This window comes from Micromys minutus (genome assembly GCF_963924665.1).
Source record: "Micromys minutus genome assembly, chromosome: 4".
NCBI lineage: Eukaryota > Metazoa > Chordata > Mammalia > Rodentia > Muridae > Micromys > Micromys minutus.
This window is the reverse complement of record NC_137973.1, coordinates 25,672,092-25,699,539: the sequence shown is the minus strand read 5'-3', so window position 1 is coordinate 25,699,539 and position 27,448 is coordinate 25,672,092. Positions and strand designations below refer to the sequence as shown.

General features: G+C 39.7%; 1 protein-coding gene across 2 annotated transcripts in view; it reads right to left on the bottom strand.

Annotated features, from left to right (window-relative positions):
* Positions 1–27,448, bottom strand: part of ASH1L (ASH1 like histone lysine methyltransferase) — a 114,071-nt gene that overhangs the window by 20,616 nt on the left and 66,007 nt on the right. For both annotated transcript variants that reach the window (XM_080916512.1, XM_080916511.1), the window contains exons 8-16: positions 25,206–25,279; positions 22,715–22,760; positions 22,496–22,604; positions 15,558–15,764; positions 15,240–15,386; positions 6,074–6,182; positions 5,268–5,432; positions 5,006–5,100; positions 2,287–2,441 (exon numbers count right to left, since the gene is read on the bottom strand). In XM_080916512.1, coding sequence (XP_080772638.1) covers positions 2,287–2,441; positions 5,006–5,100; positions 5,268–5,432; positions 6,074–6,182; positions 15,240–15,386; positions 15,558–15,764; positions 22,496–22,604; positions 22,715–22,760; positions 25,206–25,279 — 1,107 coding nt within the window. The remainder of the gene's footprint in view (positions 1–2,286; positions 2,442–5,005; positions 5,101–5,267; positions 5,433–6,073; positions 6,183–15,239; positions 15,387–15,557; positions 15,765–22,495; positions 22,605–22,714; positions 22,761–25,205; positions 25,280–27,448) is intronic.

Here is a 27,448-nt window from a genome sequence, read left to right as displayed (position 1 = left end):
AAAATCCATGTGAGCCTTTAATTCTTTGAGTAAGAAGCCAAGAATATTGTAACACCATACATGTATATTCAGTAAATGATTACAATGATCATATCTGTTTGGTTTGTAACTTCAAAGATTCTGGGAATATCCAATTTTTTCTGGGCTTGAGGGATTGTTAAATGGGTAGATACTTGGTACAGAGACTAATGACCTGAGTTTGAACCACAGGACCACAAGGTTTGGAAAGAGAACAGACTTCTACCAGTTGTCTCTAGCCTCCACAGTCACGCTGCACCACATCTCCAAGTGTCCCACTCCTCTTTCTCTAAACAATAAAAATTTACCCAAAGGCAAGCAAGTCAGCACACCAGTATTTCAGCATTATGGAGGCCTGCAAGGAGGAATGAGTGTTCTAGGTCATCCTGAGCTGTACAGCAATGGCTTGAATTAGGAATGAGTGTTCTAGGTCATCCTGAGCTGTACAGCAATGGCTTGAATTCACCAATAGCTTGAGCGACATAAAACCCTCTTAGTAAGTCCAAAACAAGAAACAAAATACTCTTTGGAGTTTATTTATTTATTTATTTGAGACAAGTGCTTACTCTGTGGCCCAGGGTGGTTTCAAACTGATGGGGATCTGCCTGCCTCATTCTCACTGCTCAGATCATAGCTTTATTAAGTCATTTTCCAGCCTTTTTTCTTTTCTAGACAGAGTAGTGTTTTATTAACTAGTTCAGGCTGGTCTCCAATGTACTGTAAAGCCAATGGTGACTTTAGATATTTGATCCTTTACAGGGAGTGCCACTATGTCTGCCTTCTCTCTCTCTTCTTATTTTAATTATTTTTTAAAATATTCATATATATATATATATATATATATATATATATATATAAATTCTGTTTATTTGTGTGTGTATGGGTACGTACGTATGTACATGCAGTGCCCATGAAGGGTAGAAGAGGTATTGGACCCCCTGGGACTGGAGTGACAGAAGGTTGTAAACTGCTGTAGTAATGGTGGGAGTGGGAAACCTGGGTCCTCTTGAGGAGCAGCCAGTGCTCTTAACCACTGACTGTCTCTCCAGCCTTCATGGATACATTTCAGTATCTTCTGGGAAGAAGAGGAATAGAAGATTAAAATTTTATTTTAAATTGTAACTATTTGCTTCACAGTTTTACTTATTTTTTTTCTAACCTTTATTGTAAAAAGATAGGATCTTGTATAGACATTATGTGCCTTGAAACTGGCCTTGAACTCCAGATATCCCCACCTCCCACCACCCCCCAGTGCTGGTATCAAAGGCAGGCATTACCTTCACTAAACACTTCATTTGGAAAGGATTCATGGTCCAGGTTTAGTTAAGACTTTAATCTGGGGCTGGAGAGATGGCTCAGTCCTAAGTTCAATTCCCAGCAACCACATGGTGGCTCACAACCAACTGATGGCCTCTTCTGGTGTGTCTGAAGATAGCTACAGTGAATTCATATACATAAAATAAATAAACCTTAAAAAAAAAAGACTTTAGTCTGAGCACTTCTGAGAGAGGTAGGTGGATTGCTCTGAGTTCAAGGGTAGAATGGTCTACAGACCAAGTTTCCAGGACAGCAGGGGCTAAACAGAATCCCTGTCTCAAAAAACAAAACAAAGTAATACAAATCAAAACAACAACAGCCTGGTCTATATAGTGAGTACCAGAGTTACACAATGAGACCGAGCCTCAAACACACACACACACACACACACACACACACACACACACACATATACACACACACGCACGCACACACACACACACGCACGCACACACACACACGCACACCAGCATCTCACCTATTTTGGATACCAGCTCAAATAATGAAAGCCATTTATAACAGTCACTTAAGAAAACCAGATACTTCTGTATATATAGTACTTATTTAAATATGGGAGAAAAATATTTGAATTTATAGTTATGTCTCTTTTTCTTCCTATAATGCATTTGGATTCTGGTCCACACAAATAAAAGGAGTCTTAGTAAGTGTCTAGCCCTCTAGTCTTCACATATGCATGTATCACATGTGCCCTAACACTTGCACACACACATTAAAAAACAGGAACAAACAATCAGGGAGCTACAACAGGATATCATCATGTGGTTTTTCCAGCCAGGCAACGGTTGTGAAAGATTTTAATTCCAGTACTTATGAAGCAGAGGTGGGTAGGTCTATGTGCATTTGAGGCCAGCTTGGTCTACAGAGTTCCACAGTGAAAGCCTGTCTCACAAGACAAAACAAAAACAAATACTAAGCCTCCCAATGCCTTACCAGACTTAATGTTTCCGTCATCTCTACAGATGCCATTCCACCGGGTATACAACGACGCTGAGTGAATGTCACGGGTGTGCTTTACTTCCTCCTGCTTCTGATGAATCTTTTCCCAGTTTCGGACCAAAAACACATGATGCTTTAATACAAAGTTCCTGAAAGAAGAGAACAGTGTTCCTTACTAATCCTTTATTACATGTCTACACTCCATAAACTGCTGTTAAGAGGTACAGGTAGGTAAGTACAACAGTGAGTAGGGCAGACAACTGCAGAACTGGGCACCAGCATTCCCACAGTCATCTGAGCCGTCAGGAGGCTGACAAAGAAGGTTCAGACTTGAAAGCCTGCCTGGGCTACAGAGTGAGACTTGTAAAAAGCCAAACACCATTTTCCTATATTATTTACAAACATCTGGCAATAATAGCAGAGATTTATAAAATGTTTGTACAAATCTTGTTCATGCTCCCAAGTCCTGAGAACACTCAAGTATACCAGAACATCCAGATATTTGTACAGATTGTGTGATTTTATTTTAAAACATTCATTTCTTCATAAATTTGAGACAGGGCTTCACTATACCCAACTGACCTTGGTACAGGGCCTTACTGTACCCCTGACTGAGCTTGGTACTTTCTATGTACACCAGTCAGGTCTGGAACTCAGAGACATCTGCCTCCCAAGTGCTAGTATCTTCTTTTATTTATTCATTTCAGTGTTTTGCCTGCATGTACAATGTGTAACGTATGAATGCAGTGTTCATGAAGGTCAGAAGAGGACATTGGAACTTCTAGAACTAGGTAAAGACAGTTGTGAGTTATTAAGTGCGTACTCTAACCACTGAGTTATCTCTGTTACCTCTCCAATGCTTTCACTGGTTTTTAATCAAGTGTGTGTACACATGTAATAGTGTGTTGTTACTGACAAAGGCCAGAGTTATTGGGTGCCCTGAAACAACTTGGGCCCAGTACAACAATTGTACTCACTTTTAGCTTCTGACATAGCTTTTCTGCTTATTTTAGACTTTATTCTTATATATTTAAACCACTAGTCATGGCTCCTACCCTTGCAGTCCCCCTTAAATAAAAATTATTTATTATTTTTCTTGTGTGTATGCCTGTATGATATGCATGTAGGTGGCATAAGGGCAACAGTAAGCATTTGGAGGTCAGAGGATAACTTTGTAGAATCAGTTCTCTCCCTTGGTCTTCATAAAGGTTCTGGGGATGGGGCTGGAGAAATGGCTCTGCAGTTAAGAGCACTGATGGCTCTTCCAGAGGTCCTTAGTTCATTTCCCAGCAACCACATGGTGGCTCACAGCCATCTGTAATGGGATCTGATGCCCTCTTCTGGTATGTCTGAAGACAGCTACAGTGTATTCATAATATAATAAATAAATAAGTCTTAAAAACAAAAAAGGTTCTGAGGAATCTAACTTAGGTCACCAGGCAAGTGCCTTTATCTGCTGAGCCATTTCCACAGCCCTGACCCTGAGCTTTTATACTCCTGCCTATACCTCTCAAGTTCTGAGAAAACAGGTTTGTATCCCTAGGCATAGATAGGTTTATGTGGTACTAAGGAACCAATCCAAGGCTTCATGCATGCTAGGCCAGCATTCTAGCAAGTAAACCACATACCAGCCTTTGCTTACTTAAAAAAAAAAAGGAAGGGGGTGGGGGCTGGAGAGATGGCTCAGTGGTTTAGAGCACTGACTGCTCTTCCAGAGGTCCTGAATTCAAGTCCCAGCAACCACATGGTGGCTCACAACCATCTGTAATGTGATCTTGGTGCATATATTCAGGCAGAACACTGTATACATAATAAATAAATCTTATTTAAAAGCAAGCAAACAAACAAAAAACACACACACAAACAACAACAAAAACCTCTGCTTTATGGTCATCACTGTCATCATCATGTTTGGGCATGGGTGTGGAGGGTTAGTGCGCCACGGCATACAAATAGGTCATCAGAAAGTATTCTAACCCACTGAGCCATCTGACTGGCTTTCTTGTTTCCTTTTGATGGGGACAATTCTTATCAGAATAAAAAAGTGCTCTTAACTGCTGAGCACTTTCTAACCTCAAGCTTAGTTTGTTTCTTTATTTTTCGGCGTCAGGGTCAAAATCCAGGCTGGCCTTGAACTGACAGAGATCTGTCTGCCTCTGCCTTCTGAGTACTGGCATTAAAGGTGAACAGCCACATGTGACTCAAGCCTACATTTTGTTTGATTAATTTTTGAAATTTTATTTATGTACGTACACGTGTGTGAGTATATGCTATGCATGTACAGGTAATTGTGGTGGCCAGAAAAGGCTGTCAGGTTCTGTGGAGCTGTAGTTATAAACAATTACAACTCGAGAATTACAAACTACAGACGCAGCACATGCATCCCTGGTGCCAGGAGAGGGCATCAGATGGCTCTGAGTGGACAGGAGGATGCTGAGAACTGAACCTGGATCCTCCGAAAGAGTACTCAGTGCTGTGTGTGGTGTCCAGGCAGAGGCAGGTGGATCTCTAGCTTGATCTACAAAGCAAGTTGCCAGGGCTACACAGCGAGACCTTGTATAAAATCAAAAACAAAACTGCAAACACTTTTCCCTATACTTGGATTAAGACATCATGCAGAAAACAGTCCGATTTCATCAAGTTCAGCAATATTTAAGTTGACAAGCGCATCACACAAATTCAAAAGGAAGTCAGTAATAAAAAAACATTTTACCTCTCTCTATTGGACATTGGCTTCATCTGTAACTGTGGAGTCAATCTTGTTGGCGTGTTGATATTTTCACTGGGCTCTTCAGAGGGATGGCCTCTCTAAAAATTCATGTGGGGGAGAGCATGGGAAAAAAAAAGAATCCATCAGACATCACCTCTGAAATTATAAAGCCAGTGTTACGATGAAAGCCTGTGACCCTTGCTCCAGTAAGTGCCTAAAGGGGACTGAGGGCAGCCTTTAGGGACATCATGAGGTCATGGTTTACCCTTTTCTTCAGCTTGTGCTTGGACTTCCGCTTCTCTTTTGACCGTGCAGACTTTCTATGTGTGCTCGCAGGCTGGCTGCCTTTATGGCTAGGGAGTCCATTCATCCGTTGACTTTTGCCTCCAATGATTCCTCGACACTTCTCAAAACCACATTTACAAAGTTGCTGTAAAGAAAGAAATTTTTTTTAACCTTGTATATTTCTCACTACAAGTTAAGAGAGGGTGCCTGAGCAACTGGATCACCAAAGTTACGCATGAATTAAGAAATTTAAATGTAAGTATGCAAGTAATCAACTGAAGTCTATTCTAGTGGTTTATGTCTATAATCTCAGCACTTAGTGGATGAAGGCAGGAAGTTCTAGCGTGAACCCTTACAACAGAGGCTATCAGAGGGAAGCCTGCCTCAAATAAACCAAAACGAAGGAAGAGGAGGCTAGGAGGACAAGGCAGGAGGGACTGATTCTAACAGTAAAGTGATGAAGAACACCTATGACCTCAGCGCTCTAGACGCAAATCAGGATACTCAAGGTTTCTGTTACAAACCAATCAGCCAACCGATCAAACTGATTAAAACTGATCAACATGGAACCAGCCTGGTCTACATAGCAAGTTCTAGGCTTGCCAGGGATATGTAGCAAGGCCCTATCTCAAAAAATAGAAACCAAAAAAAGGAAAGACTAAACTTAAGTCAAGTGACACAAAAGGACTTGATTGAGGACCACAGCAGGGTACGGTGAGTTTCAAGACAATGAGACACACAGATCAAAGAGCCAAGAGTAGTCTCTCAGTGGCTCTAAATCTCTACCTGTTTTTCTACATTGAAGGAATGAAAGTTGTAATCATAGGTGAGCTCAGTCCCAGCTGGTACATCCTTAAGTGCATACAGTCCAATACGGTACACTCCATTAACAGACCTATTTAGAAAATAAAGAACAGAATGAAAAGTTGGGATTTTTCATCACATGTTATCATGAATCTTATCATAATGTGGTAGGTAAACACCCCACCATTGCACTCCAGCCTTGATTTTCCTTTTATTTCCTTTCCCTTTTAATAAAACCAACTGCCATCAAATCTTTAATTCCAGCACTTAGGCGCAGAGAGGCAGACAGATCTTGGTAATTTCTAGACCAACTTAGTCAACATAGTAAGTTCCAGATCAGCCAGGGTCATGTAGAATCCTTGCCCCATCTCCCTTCCAAAGAGAAGTTTCACTGTGTAGCCTTGGCTGTCCTCAAACAGAGAGAGAGAGACTTGTTAGTTTCTGTCTTGAGGGTTACCCCATCCTGTAATTATTATTTGGCATGGTCTCATGTAGCAGCTTATATTAACCTCAAACTCAAGAGATAGCCAAGGATGACCTTGAACTTTTGATCCTCCAGCCTCCACCTCCTGGGTACTAAAACAACAACTGGTCCATGTCACCACACAGGATTTATTTGGTATTGGTGACTGAACACAGCCAGGCTTCTGTACATATTAGCCAACCACTCAATAGCTGAGCTATGTGTCTAGTGCCTTGTCTTTTTACAAAGCCTCAAATTCATGCCAAAACTCCCTCCTGCTTTAGCTGCCTAGTGGTGGGATTATAAACGTGCATCACTATGTTTGCCTTTCCAAAGAGCATCCTCCGTTTCCCATAAAGCCCCACTTCTATCCCCAATAGGATCTTGTTTGTAGCCCTAGTTTCTTTGAATTCTGACCTTACCTTAGAGATGCCTGTCTTTGTCTCTTAAGTACTAGGATAAAAAGCAAATGCCACCATGGACACTGGGACACCATCTCAATCAACAAGAGTGAAAACACAACACAACAAAAAACAAAACAACCCTCAACAAAGCACTGTCCCAACACCAAAGAGTGGTAGCGCTTGTGTATAACTGTATTATTCCATGGCAAAGTATGATGATCAGGAGGACAAGACTAATTTTTACATAGAAAGTTTGAGATCACTTTAGGCTAAACAAGACCCTGCCTAAAAAACCAAAAGAGAACTCCCTAGTATAGTTGAGGTTCTAGGTTAAATCCCTAGGAAACAAAACAAATCCATACTATACAAAACTAAAACAAAAAACCTGAATGTATACCTTCCTGAGTTCTGTTACCTGTATAATCTCAGAAAGCCCCCAAATCAGCACCCATGCCACACAATCAGTTTCTTTCTCATTTCACTGTGTATTAGTTTAGCATATTTTGTACTTCAAATAAATGAAACATAGACAATATACACCCTAAAAAGATTTATTTCATGTATCTCAATGTTTAACCTATGCCTGTGCAGCATATGTATGCTGGGATCTGTGGAGGTCAGAGGTGGACACAGATCCCATAGAACTGGAGTTACAGATGATTGTGAGGTATCATGTGGGTGCTGGGAATTGAACCTAGGTCCTCTGCCAAGAGCAGCAAGTGCTCAAAAACACAGCACCATCTTTACAGCCCTTAAAACACTGTGTCTGTGTGTGTGTCTGTGGAAAATATGGAGGTAACTACAGAAGTCAGAACACGACATAAGATTTACTGTAGCTGGTATTGCAGCCTTTTCTAAGTTGCCCTACGTGGGTGCTAGAAATTGAACTTAGTTCCCTTCACGAGCAGCAAGTACTCTTAAAGGTCAAGCTATCTCCCTAGCCTTTGCCAATAGTTTCTTGTTGCTAAGCCTTGTTTATTTTTGAGATAAAGTCTCACTATATAGCTCCAAGGCTGGCCTGCAATTTGCTATCCTCCTACCTTAGTTTCCTAAATGCTCAGATTTAATATGTGTGCCACCACACCTACTTTTTAAACATTTTATTATTGACCTCTCTGTATGTTCCTGACTCTGTGTATCATGGAAATGTCACAGCCTACATGTTGTGGGAGTCAATTTTTTCTTTCGCCAGGGGTTTGGTGACAGACACCTTTATCCACTGAGCCACGTTGCCTGTATCCTGGTCACACTATGTATACTTTTATCCCTAGTGTCTTTCCCTTAGTGTTACCCTGCATTGCACACATCAGTTTGTACCTTTACATATTGAATAGTTTCCTACTCCAGCTAAAAACATACTTTATATACCTATTCTACTGCTGATAAATAATTAGGTATTATATATATAGTGAGATTCTGTTAAAAAATAAAAAGAGAAAACTCACATCAGAATTTTATGTGTATATTTCTGCACATGGTTTTGATGTCAATTTAATTTATGTTTTCATTAGTTTAAGTCCATAGGAGTACAGCATCACAAATTTTGTAGCCAATGACATCTGTGGGAAGGTTGTTTCTGAATTTGGCATTAACTAAGCCACCATCTTGATGGTTCCAAATTACCTTATGCCAGATAATCTGCTTTTGTTTGGTTTGCCAAAGTTTGGAGTCACTGTGAGTTTGAGGCTAGCCTTAACTTACATTGTAAGTTCCACTACTCTAGGGCTATGTCAAGTGTTTCATTACATCCCCAAGTCCTTGCTTATAGCCGTGCAAGGCCTTGCACCTCAGCTCTCGTTACATTTGCCTTTTGGAAGTCTTGTTCTCAGAAGTCCCCACAGATGTCAGGACTGGTGAAACAGCTATACACATCTTGAATATATATAATAAAAATTTTAATGGGATACACCCCCATATATGTACATATTTTGTTTGTTTTTTGGACAGGGGTTCTGTATATCCTTGTCTGTCCTGGGCTCACTCTGTACACTAGCCATGCGTGGAACTCAGAAATCCACCTGCCTCCTCCTCTCACGTGATGGGTGGGATTAAAGGTGTATGCCACTACCAGCTACAACACTATTTTTTTGGAGACAAGTTCTCACTATGTAGTCCAGGTGGCCCAGAAGTCACAGAGCTCCACCTGCTTCTGCCTCCTGAGTGCTGGGATTAATGTGCCATCACTCCTGGCTTGCTTTATACTATTTCATGAACACTTTGTCAGTCCTTAATTCTAGACATTTTGGAGGGCAGATACAGTTCTTAAACTTGAAATCCAATCTGTATCTACGTTTAGCTTTGCCTGTTTAAGGTTTCATGTAGCCCAACCTGTCCCTGAACTTCAGATTCCTCATTTGTCTGTCCCCATCTCTTGAGCACTGAGATGAAAGGCTATGCTTTATCATGTTCAGCCTATCCTTCCTTAGCAGAGCGATGACAGCTCAGTGATTAGGAGTCCTTGGTACTATTCCAGGAAAGCCCAGTTCAGTTCCTAGCGTGTAAATCAGGCAGCTTAAGTTCCAACGATGTGATGCCCTCTGAACTCTGAGCTTATACATATTCCAACATACACACAAAGAATACTTTTTTCTTTTTCTTTACTTTCGTGTTTTTAAAGAAAAGGCATAGTCTTCTTGATTTTATAGCATCTGGGTAAATAGAAGTCCTTTCTCAGAGAAATGTACAAATAAATATCCTCTTCAAGTATGGATTACCAGATTTATTATTTATTTATTGTAGTTTTGTATGTGTGCAGATGCATATGTGCCACAAACATGTATACATCAGAGGTCAGCTCGTGGGAGTTAGTTCTCTCCTTCCAACATGTGGGAGTCAGGAATCAAACTCAGGGTTTTTTTTTTAGGTTTAGCTACAAGCACCTTTACCTGCTGGGCCATCCTGCTGGCCGACATCCATTTATTTAGGCTTATGTTTTCTTTTTGTGTGTATGTATGTGTATATGTACAACATCCTGTCTTTCCTCAACTGTTGGCAACCTTATTTTTTGAACTGTTTTTAGCTGATCTTGGAACTTACTAAGTGACTAACCTGCCTAACCAGCGAGCCAGATATCGGTTTCTATTTCCCAGCACCGAGATAAGAGGTGTACACAATGGTGCCCAGCTTTCCAGTGGGTGGTAGGGATTAAACTCAGGTTCTGACTGTAAGCAATTTACAGACACCTCCTGACTGCTGAATTAGCCACACCCTCTAGTAACCTGGTTTATTTGGCATCTGGAACTTGCACACCTTGCTTCAGGCTTGTAAGTGCTGAGATTATTGGTGAATACCAGCAGACCATCATCTTGTAATCTTTAAATCTGAACTTAATTTTTTTTTCCTTTTTAAGTGTATCTCTGTGAATGGATGCTATGTTTGTACAGGTGTCTGTGAAGGCCAGCAAAGGTATTCCCTGGAGCTTGATTTACAGACTAGTATAAACTACTATGTAGGAGTTACCTTTTTGTTTCTTAAATGATTTTTTCAAAATTTTGTGCATGTTGGTGTTTTGCTTGCATGTGTGTCTGGGTGAGAGAGTTGGATCCCTTGGAATTGGAGCTACAGATAGTTGATAGTTGTTAGTTGGGAAATGAACTGGGGTCTCTGGAAGAGCATGTAGACTATTGAGCCCCTAAAAAGTATTCTTTTGATGAACAGAACTACCTTTGTTTGCAGGGGTGTGCTGGATAGTTTTATGTTAACTAGACACAAGCTAAAGTCTTTTAAGAGGAGGGAGCCTCAATTAAGAAAATGTATCCCTCAGATTAGGCTGTAGACAAGCCTCCAGGGCATTTTTGTAATTGGTGACTGAAGGGGAGGGTCCAACCCATTATGGGTGGTGCCACCCTGGACTAGTAACCTTGGGCTCTATTAAAAAAAGCAGGCTGAGTTTTTATTCTATAGAAAAGCTTGGGGAACAAGTCAGTAAGCAGCACCTTCCATGGCTTCTGCATCAGCTCCTGCCTCCAGGTTCCTGACCTACATGAGTTTCTGTCCTCGCTGCTTTTGATGATGACTACTACATGTAATTTTGAGAGAAGTAAGCCCTTTCCTCCCCACATTGCTTTTGGTTATGGTGCTTCGTCACAACAATTGTAACCTTAACTAACAGACAGGGCGAGATCAAACTTAGGGTCTTCTAAGTATTTCTGAGGTAACTTCTCTTATTGAGGATGATTAGAAATAAATCTTTCTCACCCTTGATTATTTTAGCCAGTTTTACTACATAAGACAGTCTGGCCTCAAAATCATGTGTCATATACTAGGCTTTAGACATATTAATTTTATCAAGTTGAAAAAAAATCAATTTAAAAAAGTGTGGTCAGTTCTTTTTGAGGTTATCTGTATATACTCTCTGCACCTATCATCCGTCCTAGAAAACATCCTGAGCATCTTTCTGGAAATTTACTGTCACATGTGGATTAAGATAGAACAAAGTTGGAAAATCACCCTTACTGAAGAGCAGCTTTGTCGTGAATGACACATGCCTGCACGCTGCCTGTAGAGGCCAGAAAAGGAGATCAGATTCCAGTTACAAGTAGTTGTGATCCACCACACGGATGCTGGGAATCAAACTCAGGTCATTTGAAAGAACAACCAATGCTCTTAACCACTGAGCCGTGGCTCACTCTAGCCCCTGGCTTTCAACTTTGAGCTATGTCTCTTCTTGTCAGGCTGGGATTAAAAGCATGTTCCACCATGCACAGATGAGCAAAAACTTGTTTTGAGAGTCATGGCCTCAGGAGTGAAGACTGACTTGGAACTTTCTTAAACAATTTTTAAATTTACCTTTATTTTATATGCATTGGTATTTTGCCTGCATATATTTATGTAAATGTGAGAATGTCAGATTTTGGAATTACAACAGTTGTGAGCTGACATGGGAGTGCTGGGATTTAAACCCTGGACCCCCTGGAAGGGCAGCCAGTGGCCTCAACTGCTGAGTGCCAAGCTATCTCTTCAGCCCAGACTTCCCCCACATCCAGAAGGCTGAGACTATAGGACTGTACCACAATATTTGTTTTGAGTTGCTGGGGATCAACCCAAGGCTTTGTGGATCCTAGGCCAAGTACTATACTGATTGAACTATATCTCAGCCCTTGATTATTTCTAATCTACTGTGTTGGTGTGGGTCTGAGACAGTGTTTTCCTAAGAATCCCATGGAAATTGCTAAGCTCAGAGGCCTGATAATCCTATTTAATGTCTTTCTTTTCCCACCACAACATTTAGTTAGGGCTTTCAGTATAACAGGAAATTAAACTTGTTGGCAATGGCTATCTTTAACATTGTTATTTATTTTCAGTTTTTATTACCCTTAATGACACTGTGTGTGTGTGTGTGTGTGTGTGTGTTGGGGAGCTCAGAATAGCTCATGAATAGCTCAGAGCACAACTTCAAGGAGTTGATACTCTCCTTCCAAAATTTGGGTCCTAGGGATTAAATGAAGACCTTCAGGCTAGGCGGCATGTGCCTTTACCCCACAAGCCATCTCACCATGACGTTAGCCCTAGATTTTAAGAATAGTCCTGCTACATCCCTTCTTGAGACACTGTCTCCTGTACCCCATTTGACATTGAATTATACATAGGAGGATCAAGAAGCACAAGGTCAGATTGGCAAGATGGCTCAGTGGGTAGAGGCAATTGCTTGTTCCTAAGACTCACATAGAGAAATGTCTACAAAGTGGTGCCAAGACACCCACAGGTGCTCTGTCATCAGTATGCAGACATGAACACACTGAGAAACAAGTAAACGCACACACAGTGTGCTCAAGGCAATCTGAGCTACAGGGAATTCTATCTCAAAAACAAAGAAAAAACACCAAATTAAACAAAAAGTATGTCTAAGTGTTATTAATGAAGATATGGGCTTCATGTTTCTTTTGGTATACTATTTTAATTCTACACTCAATTTCTTAGGGTATATTGTTTCCAGTTATTTGATTTTTTTAGGAAAATGTGTTTTTGAAAGAATTTACCCTTTTCTCTAATGTTTTCTATATGAGAGTTCAAGGCAGATTGAGTTCCAAGACAGCCCCAGCTACAAAGAAAAGCCTGTCTTGAAAAACCGAAAAAGAACTGAATTTATAAGATGAATCTATGAATCCATGACACACATTTAATCCCATGACTCAGGAGGTAGAGGCAGGGTAAGTTCTAGGACAGGCTGGTTTACACAAGTCTCAGGATAGGCAGGGTTAGAGTGAGGCCATCTGTCAAACAGGCAAAGATGAAACTGTCATACCCAGGTCTCCTCATTGTTATTTTCAGACACTTCTACTGTGCACATGTATATGTATGTGTATATGTGTGTGCATACACATGTATATGTATGTGTAAATGTGTGTGTACACATAGGGAGGATGGGACCCAGGAGCTGGTTCTTTCTTTTCACCATGTGGGTAGATGCATGAGAACATGGACGAAACCTCAGGGTGTCAGGTTTGGTGGAAACCATCTTTACAAGCTGAGTCTTGGTTTGTTTATATTTTTGTGTGTGTCTCACTACACAGCTCTGGCTGGCCTGGAACTCACAAAAGATCCACTGGACTGCTGGGATCAAAGGTACACATCACTACACTTAGGTGCCCCTCCAATTTATTTCTTTTATTTGATGCATGAGGCTTGCATGTATGTATGTATACTGTGTGCATAACTGGTACTTTGGAGGCTAGAAGAGGAGAAGCCAGATACTGTCGAGCTGGAGTGGCAGGGCGTTATATACCCTTAAGTGAACCATCTCTTCAGCCATTAAAAAAAAAAAAAAAAAAAAGACAGTCTCACTATGTAAGACTGGCCTTAGTCTTCGTATTCTCAGGATTTAAGCTTCTTAAGAGCTAGGACTATAGATGTGTGTAGGGTATGTCTGTGTTGTGTATGTTCTTTGTGGAGGCAAGAAATTGATGTCTTTTTTAGCTCTCCCCATCCCTAAAACAGATTATAAAAGAAACCAGATCAAAATTTGTTTTGAAAGATGGGGAGACGGGCTGTGAGAGAAGGGAGGCTGGGTGTTGTAACTCATACATACAATTCTAACACTTGGTGGGCAGAGGCAACAGCCTGATCAATCTGTACATGAGTCCCAGGCCAGCCAGTACTACATACATAGTGAGATCCTGGTTAGGTTTATTTGTTTTGAGATAAGAACCCACTCTGTAGCCCTGGCTGGCATGGAACTCATGCTGCAAAGCAGTCTGGCTGAGGTTGTGCGCCTTAGCTTAGCGAAGGCACGTAGCATTATGGCAAAGGCAGGGGATGAGTTACTGGGCTTGCTAGGTAAGTGTTCTATCAGGATCTCCATCTCCAGTCTCTCACCTTCCAGGATGTTTGCTTTTTTTTTTTTTAAATAGGAATGTGGACTTTATAAATTAATATACTGTTAAAAATTAATACATATTTAAACTCTGTGTATTTTTATGTATGGAAATTACACTTTATTAAAATTCATAAAAAAAGATGAAGCTGTTCACACTATCCTCATATTATTTTTCTTATTGTATGTGTATGCGTGTGTGTAGGTCAGAGCACAACTTGTGGAGTTGGTTCTCTTCTTCCTCAATGTGGGTTCTCAGAAGTGAAATCACCTTGTTAGGAGAAGGGAGGAGTCAGATCGTCTGGAATTGAAGCTATAACACAGGGGAGCTACCCAAATGGATTCTCAGGTTCCTTCCAAGAGCAGTATACTCTAAACCACTGAGCACCCTGCATTGGCTTTCTGAGGGATAGGACTGCAAGAGGTCCCACATGTTTCTTTTTATTATTTTAAAGATTATATGAATATGTGTGTTTCTAGGCACACACACGCACGTGTATGTGAGGTGTATGTGAGGGCAGTTGCTAGCAGAGCCCAGAGGTCTTACATCTCTCCAGAGATGGAATTACAGGTGCTAGGTATCAAACCCAGTCCTCTGGAAAAAGCAGTGTGTGTTCCCAACCACTAAGCACTCTGTAGCCCTTCAACAAATTCTTTGATTCTTTTCTTTCGCAATTAGATTTGACCATTTAAATGAAAGAATCTCACATTTCATTTTTTGTTGTGTGGCAAATCCATTAGGCGGGTACAAAGTTTGCAGTATAACCTGGCTGAATAAAATGACACACATGTAAAGTAGTTTCTAGTACCCCATAAGCATTTAGTGAGTCCTAGGGTCAGTGTTTCCATGATAACTGTATTTTTCTGGCAAGAGTAGTAAGGAGAACCCAAAGAAACAGCAAACAGTGCTCTGCCTGAAGGATCTGGTATAATTTTAGGTACTCGTTTCACTTTTTCATGCTTTCTTACCATTTCTGCATTTCACAATTTGGGTCACAGCTGTGGTTGATGAATCTGGCCTCATTCCCCATGCGGTAACTGTCAATCACCATTCCGCTATCCAGATTTAAACAGTAGTGGTCACTGTGATTATGATACTGTTCAATCATCCTGTTCCTGAAGAAGAGAAATGATCGAAAGCCAATTACTGATTAAATTGGAAGGCAGCTACTCTCACCATCAATGTTAAATCACTAATCGGTGATTAAAATAACAGCAAAGTTTCCATCTTTGATTCTCTGTCCTCGACTTGCAGAGTCATTATTGTATTGGAATATCATTATTTACCTGAATTCTTGTTCGCTGACAACTTCCCCTAGGTATTCAATGATGAACTGGCCAGCTTTTAGGGGTTCTTTGGTTCTAATTCCCCAACCTTTTTCCTCAGCTCGAAATCGTTCCAGACACTGCACCCACTCATGTCTCTGTATCCTTTGGTTACAGCACTGCTCACCACAGGGGCAAGTGTTAGGGGAACACTCAGCAAAGATCATTCTAGAAAGTAATAATTGTAATCAATTTATATATTACATTTTTATTGTATCCATTTTATCTATTCAAATTATTTTAAAATTAATGAAACAATTTTGCCAAGAGTATCTAAATACCTAAAGATAAAAATAATTCTAAGGTTAACTTTCATAATTCTTGTGTGAGAACATACTTTACTACCATATAAAACTCACAATTCTCTAGTTTGTGTCAAGAGACTGGGCACTGGGTGTTATGGCTGAAGATACTCCAGTCTTTTTGTTGCTGTTTTCTTTCTTTTTTTGTTTTTTGAGACAGGGTTTCTTTGTGTAGCCCTGGCTGTCCTTGAACTCACTCTGTAGACTAGGCTAGCCTCAAACTGAGAGACTCACCTGCCCCTGCCTCTTGAGTGTGGGATTAAAGGTGTGCCACCATGCTCAGCCCTTGATTTACGTATCTTATTGTGGATGTGAGTGCTTTGCTTTCATTTATGGATACGTGTCATGTGAAGTTTGGTTCATGTAGAAATCAGAAGAGGCTATCTGGATCTCTTGGAATTGGATTTATGGATGTTTGTCAACTACCACAAAGGTGTTGGGAATTGAATTCTGTTCTCCTGCAAAAGCATCAAGTACCCTCAACCACTGAACCATCTTTCCAGCAACTACTTTTGATCTTAACTCACCCTCCTGAGTACAAGTAAAATGAAGCTGAGCCAAAAACAAACAAACAAACAAACAAACAAAAACCAAAAAAAAAAAAAAAAAAAAAACCAAAAAACCTTCAACATAAAAAATTGAGCAAGTGTTTATATAACTTCTTGATGTGTTTTTTAAAATTTCCTAACAGAGCAGGGCAAGATGGCTAAGTGAAACAAAGGTCCTTGCATTATAGGCTTGGTGATCCGAGTTTGACATCAAGATGGACAGAATCAACTCCATATGTCATTTCCTGCACACAATAATAACAATGTGTAATTTGTGGGAGGGTGGTGGACTAGGTCGTACAATATAGTGTAGACTGGCCTGAGATTCACACTATCTGGCCCAGGCTGGCCATGAATTTGAGATCCTCCTGTTTCCGCCTTCTTAGTTGTTGCAATTACAGACTTGCATCACATGCCCTTTCAACATTTTTAGATCTTTTTATTTTTTAAGACTCTGTGTGTGTGTCACTGTACATGTATGCATATGTGGTGGGCAGAGGCTAATATTGGGTATCTTCCTTTATTGTCCTCCAATTATTTTTGAGACAGGGTCCCTTATTGAAACCTGAGAACCAGATTGGCTAGATTTGGCTAGACAGTAAGCTCTGGGAATGAGATTACTCCACCACCACTACCGTCATTACCTTAGAGAGACACAAGACATGAATATTTATGTGGATACTGAGATTTGAACTCAGGTTCTCATGCTTGTACAAAATGCACTTTACTAAACAAGACATCTTTCAAATTTACAGAACATTTTCATATATATGGCATAGAAATGCACACTTAGGTAGGGCTGAGGAGATAGTTCAGTGGTTAAGAGCATTTAATGCTCTTCCAGAGGTTATGGTTTCCATAACCTATATCTGGTGGCTCACACCACTTATAATTCAAGTTCTAGGGTATTGAAACCCTTTTCTAGTCTCTTTAGTGTATTCATGCACACAGTCATGCACACATGCACATTTACACACCCAGAGGGACACAGAAACAAGATATAACTCATACACTAACAACAAATGTAATTAGAAAAAAAATTAAAAGGAAAAATTGTACAGAAATTTAAAAAACACCTTTGTAATATACATATATACACAGTATTTTCCAGGTATATAAAATTAGAAAAACTTCACTTTTAATTATTTTTTAGCTATATGGTTTCTCTATGTAGTCTTGGCTGAACTGGAGCTACTATGTCAACCATGTTGGCCTCAAATTCACAAGATCCTCCTACCTGTACCCTTTGAGTACTGGGATAAAAGGTATGTGCCACCACCTCTTGAGTTTATCTTTTTTCTGTAATTATCTGTCACTTTTGATATTACCTTGCCACTCTTGTTTGGAGCAAATACACTCTAGGTAATACCTGTTCTAAGGCAATGAGGTTCACAGTTTTAAGGCTAGTTTTTAAACTAGAAAGGAATAATAAATTATGAAGAGTGATATTGAGAGCTTAACTTTGAAACTTAACAATATTTTAAAATATTGATGTGAAATAATTACAAAACTCATGTAATGGGCTGGAGAGATGGCTCAGTGGTTAAGAGCACTGACTGCTCTTCCAGAGGGCCTGAGTTCAATTCCCAGCAACCACATGGTGGCTCACAACCATCTGTAATGAGATCTGATGCCCTCTCTGGTGTGTCTGAAGACAGTGACAGTGTATTCATATACATAAAATAAAAGAGCTCACTTAAAGACAGGTGTGGTTATGAAGGGCTTTAATCCTAGCATCCAGAGGGGGAGGTGACTTTCTGTGAGTTAAAAAGCCAGAGCTACAAAGTAAGACCGTGTTTCAAAACAAAAGAAGACAACTCTAGTTAATATCTATTTATCTTATCTACGTATGAACGGAGGCACACCTTACAAACAGACAGGCCTGCATGCATTCAGCATGCACCACACAGACAGACAGACAGACAGACAGACAGACAGACAGACAGACACACACACACACACACACAGGGGCAGGGGAGGGAGGGAAGGGGAGGGAGGAGAGAGACAGAGAACACCCAGAGTGTGTGTCCTGATCTACAACACTTCCAGGAGCTGGTTTCTTTCCTTTTACTATGTAAGTTTATGTTGACAGGATTGGCAGCAGGCTTTTTTACATTCTGCACCATCTCATCAGCCTCAAAAGCCCATTATCTATTTTGAAGAATAGTCCCAAATCACACTTCTTACAGGACAATTTGAAAACAAATACAATTTATCTATGTGATGACTGCTCCTGCCTTCACATATCTTTTTAATGTCAGCACTCAGGAGGTAGATGAGTTCTAGGTTAGCCTGGGGTACACAATCTAAATAAGTAACAACAAAATGTTTAATTTTGTAGACATTTTAAGATTCCTGTTATTGCTGGGCGTATTAAAACATATCTTCAATCCTAGAACTCTGGAGCCTGTAAATTGGAGACTAACCTGGCCTACAGAGTATATTCTAAGACAGTCAGGGCTACACAGAAAACCTGTCTCCAAAAAACAAAATACCTACCTACTTACCTACCAACCAACCAAGATTCCTGCTATTCTACCAAATATTTACACAAATTAAGATATATGAAAACATAAGACAAAGGCACTATAAATAATAAAAATTAGACTTTTTTTCTTGTGGTGGAGGTGGGTAAGAAAAGTATGTGTGGGGGAAAGGACAGGGAGGAATGGGAAGTGAATGTGATAGGGGTGTATGATGTGAAATCACCCAAGAATAAATAAAAAATATTATGTTGGGGGGAAAAAAACAAACAAACCAACACTACATGCTAGACAGTTCCATGTAATGGAGACTTTATAACAGGTTATTTGAAAAAAAATCTATGAAGTCATAAAATTGATATTTTTCTTACACATTTATGGACTTGTCACGTTCTTCATTTTGTCATATGTAATTCAGATTAATTTGTAATGAGCATCCTAAAAATGACATTTATGAGCATTGCATCTTGGAGTTTTTCAGTTTGTTAAGTAGGTTTGTTAGTTGGAAATATATACACGCCAGTCTAATGTGAAAAATAAAACGCCTGTGCCAACAAAAGTGATGAAAATAACAATGTACTTAAAATGGAGAATGGTCACATGTCAGTTTTGTGAAAGCGTCTTAAGGCAACTTAGTCCCATCTCATTGTTTAGTGTTGCTAGGACAGCGCAAGGTCCTGCTAGTGAGGCTTACTTCCCAGCTTGGTTCCCTCTTTTCTATGTCCTAAGGTTAAGGAAACTACAAAAAGCCAACAAAATATAAACGATAGAGTAGACAAAACAAACTAACCAAACTAAACTCTCAAAATTAAGGACAGGAAGTAAGACAGATAAACCAAAGCCAATTATAAGAAGTTACAATCATGGGGCTGAAAAGATGGCTCAGTGGTTATGAGCACTGGCCTGCTCTTACAACCAGGCCTCTGGTTACAGGGCTTTACACACCCTCTTCTAGCCTACAGAGCACCAGGCATGCATGTAGTGTGCATATAGACATATAGAACACTCACATACATAAATAAAAATTAATTTAAAAATTAAAATAGCCACAATTATATCAAAATATTTCACATAGTTTTAAATTTTACTTGGTTTTTTTTTTGGAGACAGGGCTTCTCTGTGTAGCCATGGCTGTCCTAGAACTTGGTCTGTAGACCAGGCTGGCCTCAAACTCAGATCCACCTGCTTATGCTTCCAAGGGGTAGGATTAATGACTATCACAACCTTGCAAAATGTGCTAATTATAAAAATTGAAAATGTATGTTTGGCTGACTCATCAGAGCCATGCAGTCTTTCTTCTGTCTAGGCCTCAAGTGCAAGGTTACTGCATACAGGTGCTCAGCACACATCAGATTTATTAGAGACACTTTAAAAATCACTGTAAAAGAGATTTTATTTATTTTATATGAATGGGTAATTCACACATATGTACATATGTGAACAATGTGCCTGCCCGTGCCCATGGAAGTCAGAAACCACTGGGACTGGAGTTCTGGCCAACTCCCATAGTGACTTTTTATTTTCCTTTTTGAGACAGGGTTTCTCCGAGTAGCCTTGGTTGTCCTGTAACTCACTCTGTAGACCAGGCTAACCTCAAACTCACAGAAATCCACCTGCCTCTGCCTCTCAAGTATTGGGAGAAAAGGTGTATACCATCACATCCTGCTTCCCAGTGACATTTTTAATAGTAAGACACTGAAAATAAATTAGTTGACTAAAATAAATGATAGAAAGTTCCTCAAAATGATGATGAATAAATTTAAAATATCTGTAAGTAGTTGGGCATGGTTATTATCACAAAACATGGGACTTATACACTACCACCACAAAAAAAAAAAAAAAAATTAAAGTAAGCCCAGTGGTGGTGCACAACTTTAATCCCAGCATTTGGAAGAAAGAGGCAGGAGGATCTATGAGTTCGAAGCTAGCTTTGTCTATAACAAGTTCCAGGATAGCCAAGGTTACACAGAGAAACTCTGTCTCATAGAAACAAAACAACAACAACAACAACAACAAAACCAACCCAAGACGGGTTAAAAGCTAAAGCAAAAAGATTGCTTTGTGTTTAAGGTCAGTTTGGGCACATACTACTAGCCTAGACTGAGTTATAAGATAAGGCCCTGTCTCAAAAATACAGTAAGAACAACAGAACTTTTGTGAGTGAAAAGTCAGTACAAAAAAAAAAAAAACAAAAAACAAAACAAACAAACAAACAAACAAAAAAAACCCAAAGATAATTGGGGCTAGGGAAGAAAAAAGATTCAGTAGTTAAGAGCACTTGCTTGATGCTCTTGCCAAGGACAGGGATTTAGTTCCTAGGACCCATAGGAAGGCTTTTAACCACCTGTAATTCAATCCCAAGGGATGCAGTGCCTTCTTCTGGTCTTTCTCAGTTCCTGCATGCATGTGGCATCATAAACTTACACAGGCAGGCAGGCAGCACACACACACACCTACACACACCCACACATAGAAACATAAATAAATAAGTCTTTTCTAAAAACGCACCATCTACACCATCATGACCAATAATAAACGATATCTATGTCTAAGATATCTTACACATGTATTTGCAGTAGTATAAGGCAGGAAGGAGTCCCCACTGGCATGTTGAAACTAATTTCTCTAGCAGGCAGGCAGTTGACTTCAGAAATAGTTACCTTTGGTGAAGGTCATGATACAAGGGCTACTGGAAGTTCTGTTTTTTGAGAGTGTTTAGTGATATAGCCCCAGATGGCCCAGAACTTACTTTGTAGAGCAGGGTAGCCTAAAATTTGTGTGGTTCCTGCTGTCTTAGCCCTTACAGTGCTAAGATTATAGGTGTATTTTACCATACCCAGAACATTAAGTTCTTTATTTTCTGTAAATTGATCTGCATTACTAAAATCCACAAATTCTATCTCTCCTTTTATCCTTTCCATTAAGCATTTCCATTTTATGCCTGGTAGAGTATACTTAAAATGTCAGTACTTGGGAGGCTAAGCTGAAAGAGCAGAGTTCTAAGACTACAGAAAAGAACTGGTCCTACTAAAAATAGTCATTATCTCCAAGTGAATTAGTTAATTCCACAGAGAAATAACGTTTCTGATGACATTATCACTATCCCATAGCATTAGTGGTCACTTATGTGCATGCTTATACATCCTAATAGTTTTTTGGCATAGTTTTCCTTGAAAACTGTGTCTTCCCTCTGGACTGTCCCTACCAAGTGTCGATAGCTAGGGAAGTACTTAACACTCTGTACAGCCCAAACTGTCACACAGAGTGATCCTGTCTCAAAAGGTAAGCCAAAATCAACCAGCAAAATAATGAGCAGAAAATATTTTGCATATTAATAGATTACAACATCTCATATCACCGCCCAGAAACTTCCCCAGAGAAGGTAGCATGAAATTTATCATCCCTACATCTCATCAGTAGTAAGAATTTAAACTTAGGTACACAGGATTCTTTCTTACACTGTTTTCAATCCATTAGCACCAGTGTACTGCACACAGAAGAAAGAAGAGGTAGTTTTGCACACATGCACACACAGAACTTAGCTTTAGAGAAACCAGTCACAGTACCTATTGAGGCAGTCGTCCCCACAGCCCTTCCTGGTGTCATCATCTGGCTTCTTACAATTACAGGTGGTAGCCTCATAACCAGAAAGAGGTTTGACATCAACGTAGACATCTTAGAAGACAGCAAATAAAAGTTTTTGAATACAGAATTATCTTTCAAGTGTCAAGACAGGAGAAACATTGATGTTTTGAAGGTGGAAAAACATCTTCTAAGTTACTCACTTGAACGGATTTTTTTATACAGGGGGACATCTGGCTTTTTGTATAGCTAGAAGAAAAAAAAATCTTGATATAGCATTTCACATCAAATGACAATGTGGCATCAACCCCTAAAAATACAGGAAGTGTTTTCTGTTCATACAGAAATATTTGTAGGACACTGGGTATGATGGCTCCCCTCTATAACCCTTGGGCAGGAGGATCAGTGTGAGCTTAATTTAAGGTACCCAGTAAATACGTTTTCAACTGAATATGACTGAGGAAAATACAGAGTGATCTATTTTATTTCCTCCCCATAAATAACGGGTGACAGAGAATTAGAATTAATAAGCACTAAATAGTTTACCAAAAGTTACATAAAAATTTTTTGAGATACCATCTATACAGCCTTGGATTGCCTGACATTTTCTATGCAAACTTTTAGCTCTTCTATACCCCTTCCGGAGTGCTAGGATTATAGGTGTGTTTAATAACATCTGACTTACAGCAATGTACTTTCAATTTTTTTTCTTTAGCATGTTGCTGGATAACAATCGAAAAAAAGCAATCTGAAGACCAAAGCTATTATTCACTTGCATAACTTAAGACTCTACTTGCTCCTATGAAAAGAAAGGGAAGGGGTTGGGAGTAAAGGTAATGTAAAGGTAGAATGCATGTTCAAGCCTCAACATGACCCCTCCCCCAAAGCACAAAACTCTGTAAACCCTAAACATGTGTAAGGTTTGTTTATAGGACAATTGTTTGTAAAATGGGAAGATTAACTGGCCTCTCAGCTGTCACATTCATTGGCTGAGAATCTTAAGAAACCAACATTCAGATTTTCATGGGGATCTCTAATCAACAAACAGAATGTGTTGCTGGTGCTCATCTGCAATTCCAGCACCATGAATATGAAAGCAGAGGCTCAGAGGTGTAGGTCAGCGCTAGCCTGGGCAAAATGAAGCACCGAGTAAAGAACTCCTATGCTTGAATTAAGATGTCTTGCGAAAGAAACAACAATTAGAACTAAACCCTATCATTTAGTGATGTGTCACAATTTCTTCCTTTATTTCCAGTACATGTTCAAAGTCTCTTCTCCATAATCAAAAACGAGGAAGAAAAAAATCCTGACTAAAAACAATTTAAACAAAAGCAATGCTTCCAACAAAAGGTAATAAAAAGACACAAATATTCAACTTCTGCATGTAGGCTCAGGGTTTTCCACCTATACAGTTTCCCAATAATGACTCTGAGACCTAATACTTTATTTATAAATGCCTAGGCTATACATAAGCTTTGGCTTGTCCCCATTAGCTCATAACTCCATTAGGTGAAGCCTATGTCTGCCATAAATTACCCTTCCTCAGTTTTGTGTGTCTGTCTTTCTCAGAGTCAGGGCTGAATCTCTCCATCTTGATTATTTTTCCTCTCTCTCTGCTGGATGTCCCACCCTCTATTTCCTGATTCAGCTAATAAGTCATCAGCTTTTTATTGACAAGTGATACTTCCATACAATACACAAGAGATTCTATGTTTGAGACTTGTTGCTTTCTAGTCTAAAAGGAGATACAATAATGCACCCTTTTATCCTTTCATCTCTATAGCCCTTCCCCGTTCCTCCCCACATTGATATCCTTTAAGAATTCAGAAACTGGGCTGGAGAGATGGCTCAGTGGTTAAGAGCACTGACTATTCTTCCAGAGGTCTTGAGTTCAATTCCCAGCAACCACATGGTGGCTCATAACCATCTATAATGAGATCTGATGCTCTCTTCTGATGTGTCTGAAGACAGCTACAGTGTACATACACAAAATAAATAAATAAATCTTAAAAAAAAAAAAAAGGAAGAAAGAAAGAAAGAATTCAGAGACCATCAGAAAGGAGGAGGCAGAGGAGACTGACCTGGTTTTGGTTTTCTAGAGTTAACTTTTGTTTGGAGAAAGTGTTTTACTATGAAGTTCCAGTTGGCCTGGAACTCACGGAAATCTACTTGCCTCTGCCTCTTGACTGCATAAGAAGCTGTCATCACCACACCCACCAAAGATAACTTTTGACAGTTAAACTCAAAAGACACCCCCCCAAACCAAAAAACCACCTGTTATTTCATTTGCATGAATACTTCTATCCCCATATGGGTGTTCTAAAGATGAGGCTGAGAGCCTTTAACTTAATTAAGGCCTGAGGAATTTTTTATAAAGTGTTGTTGGCAGTTCATCTACATTCTCCCAAGATCTGTGTGAAATAGAATTCTTACAGCACAAATTCTTGTTATCAAAACAATAAGAATAAAAACAGGTTACCCACTGAAGCAGGAACTTACTGTAATTCTGAAGTATGAGTAAAGGCTTTCGACATTAAATATGTACACAGATTCATTGTTTTTCGAATCTAACCTTTTACAAGGACAGTTCTCAATATACCCTGGGATATCGTCATAGGAGCCAGAGGAAATAAACTTATACTCCTTACTCCTTAGCACTTCATCAGAGAACGTGGTCAAAGAGGCCCTTCATACCTGATTGTGTTTCCACTGCCAGAGGATGTCATAGGGAAGCTGGAAGTCAATTCTCTTCTGTCTGAGATACTTTCCTGAAATTAAAAAACACTGTCAATTTCAACAGCTATTCTGATATGCAGTCCATACAAAGATAGCAAATATATTTTAAATTTATTCTCATCTCTAGAAAAATGAGGTTAATGCTACAAAAAAGGGCTAAGGGCTAAGGAGAAGGTCAGCGGTTAAGAGTTCTTGCTTCTGTTGCAGAGGACAGGGAATGTGTCAGTCCAGTTTCAGAGATCTGATGCACTCTTCTCACTTCTGCAGGCAGTAGGCACAAGAGAAAGCTCATACATCCATGCAAGGAGAACAGTCAAACACATAACAACAGCAACAACAGTAACAACAACAAAAATCTAAAAATATTAAAGGGGGTAGGGCGCAGAAATCCAGGCTGGCTCACAAATAAAGTAATCTGCTATTGAGCTTGACTAATGACTTCGATCCCTGGAGTGAACATGCTGGAAGAAACTGGACTCCTACAGTCATTTTTTCGCTTTCATGTGGCACTGTGAAATATAAATTCCCACATACAAAACTAAATAATTAAAAAAAAAAAAACAAAGAGTCATACTTGAATTTACATAACTGAAGAATACATGTCACACAGGAGATGGCACAGCAGGTAAAACACCTTGACTCTGGTCCCCAAAAAAATTGGTGGAAGGAGAACCAGTTCCTGAATGATATGGCCTCTGACATATTATCTATATGTAGAGGGGACGGCTCAGTGCTAAGACTGCATACTAGTCTCTAAAGTACCTAAACTTGGGTCTGGGAACCTACCTAGGTGCCTCATAACTGCATGTAACTTCAGCTTCACAGGATCTGACATCCTTTTCTGGCTGCTGAACATGTAATATACTCACATACAAACACACATGTAATTAAGATATGTATACTCCCCTTTAGTCACAGCACTCAGGAGGCAGAGGCAGGAGCAGGCAGATCTCCTTAAGTTTGAGGCCAGTGTATACAGTGAGACTTAGGACAGCCTGAGCTATACAAAGCAGAGAGAAAAGTACATGTAAATTGGATTTATGATGCTATTAACATTTCCCTGCACTTTCAACTGCTATTTTCTTTCTTCCTTCCTTCCTTCTTTTTTTTTTTTTTCCTTTTGGAGACAGAATTTCTCTTGGCTGTCCTGAAACTCACAGAGGTCCTTATACCTCTACCTCCTGAGTGCTGGGATTAAAGATGTGCCCCACCACAACCACTCAGGTCCTGCAGACTCTTAATACTGACAGAAAAAAAATCTAATAGTCTAAACTGGTCCATAGAAAAGGGAACTTTCTATGTAGACCAGGTTGGCTTTGAACCACATATATTTGCCCACCTGTTTCTTTGGTGCTGGGATTAATTAATAATGAAGGGCGTGAAGCACCATGCCTGCCTCTTTTGTATGTTTGCTTTTTGAGAAAGAGAGACCAAACTTTTATGAGAACAGTTGATTCTATTGTTTGCCGGAAATACATGTTTTCTCTAGAAAATGTAAAGATAGAAAGGTTTTGAACTTCTTTTAAAAAATGTTTTTCCTTATAGGTAAGGAAAAACTCTACTTACAGGCCCCACCTAACATTTTCATAGGATAAAGTCTCCAGGGCTGATGCAAGCAAGGCTTCCCTAGCAACACTCGCAATCCTCTTTGTCTAATGCATACAGTGATGACAACTGAAAAAATAGGTCTGTGTGACTGTGAGTACTAAAATTACCTACATGAAAGATCTTTCACTACAACCTGAGTATGAATTAAGCCATTAAAAATAAGGAGATGAGTGGCTGGAGAGATGGCTCAGCAGTTAAGAGCACTGTTTGCTCTTCCAGAGGTCCTGGATTTAATTCCCAGCAACCACCTGGCAGCTCACAACCATCTGTAATGGGATCTGGTGCCCTCTTCTGGCCTGTGGATATACATGCAGCAGAGCATTCATATATTAAATGAATAAAGTAAAAAAAAAAAAAAAAAAGATATAAACTGGATGATGTTTACCACATCAAGCTCAAGGACTTGCTTTTGAACTATGCAACATGCACTCAATGTTCTCAGATGGCAAAATCTTCGGTAGCCAGAACAGAATACAATTCCTCTTAGAGATGGAAAGCAAAGTAGTGATGGCTCAACTGAAATGGAGTCAGATAGTAAAGCCCTAAATGTTCAAGGACTAGGGGTAAGTGAAAGTATATGAAATTAGCAATGG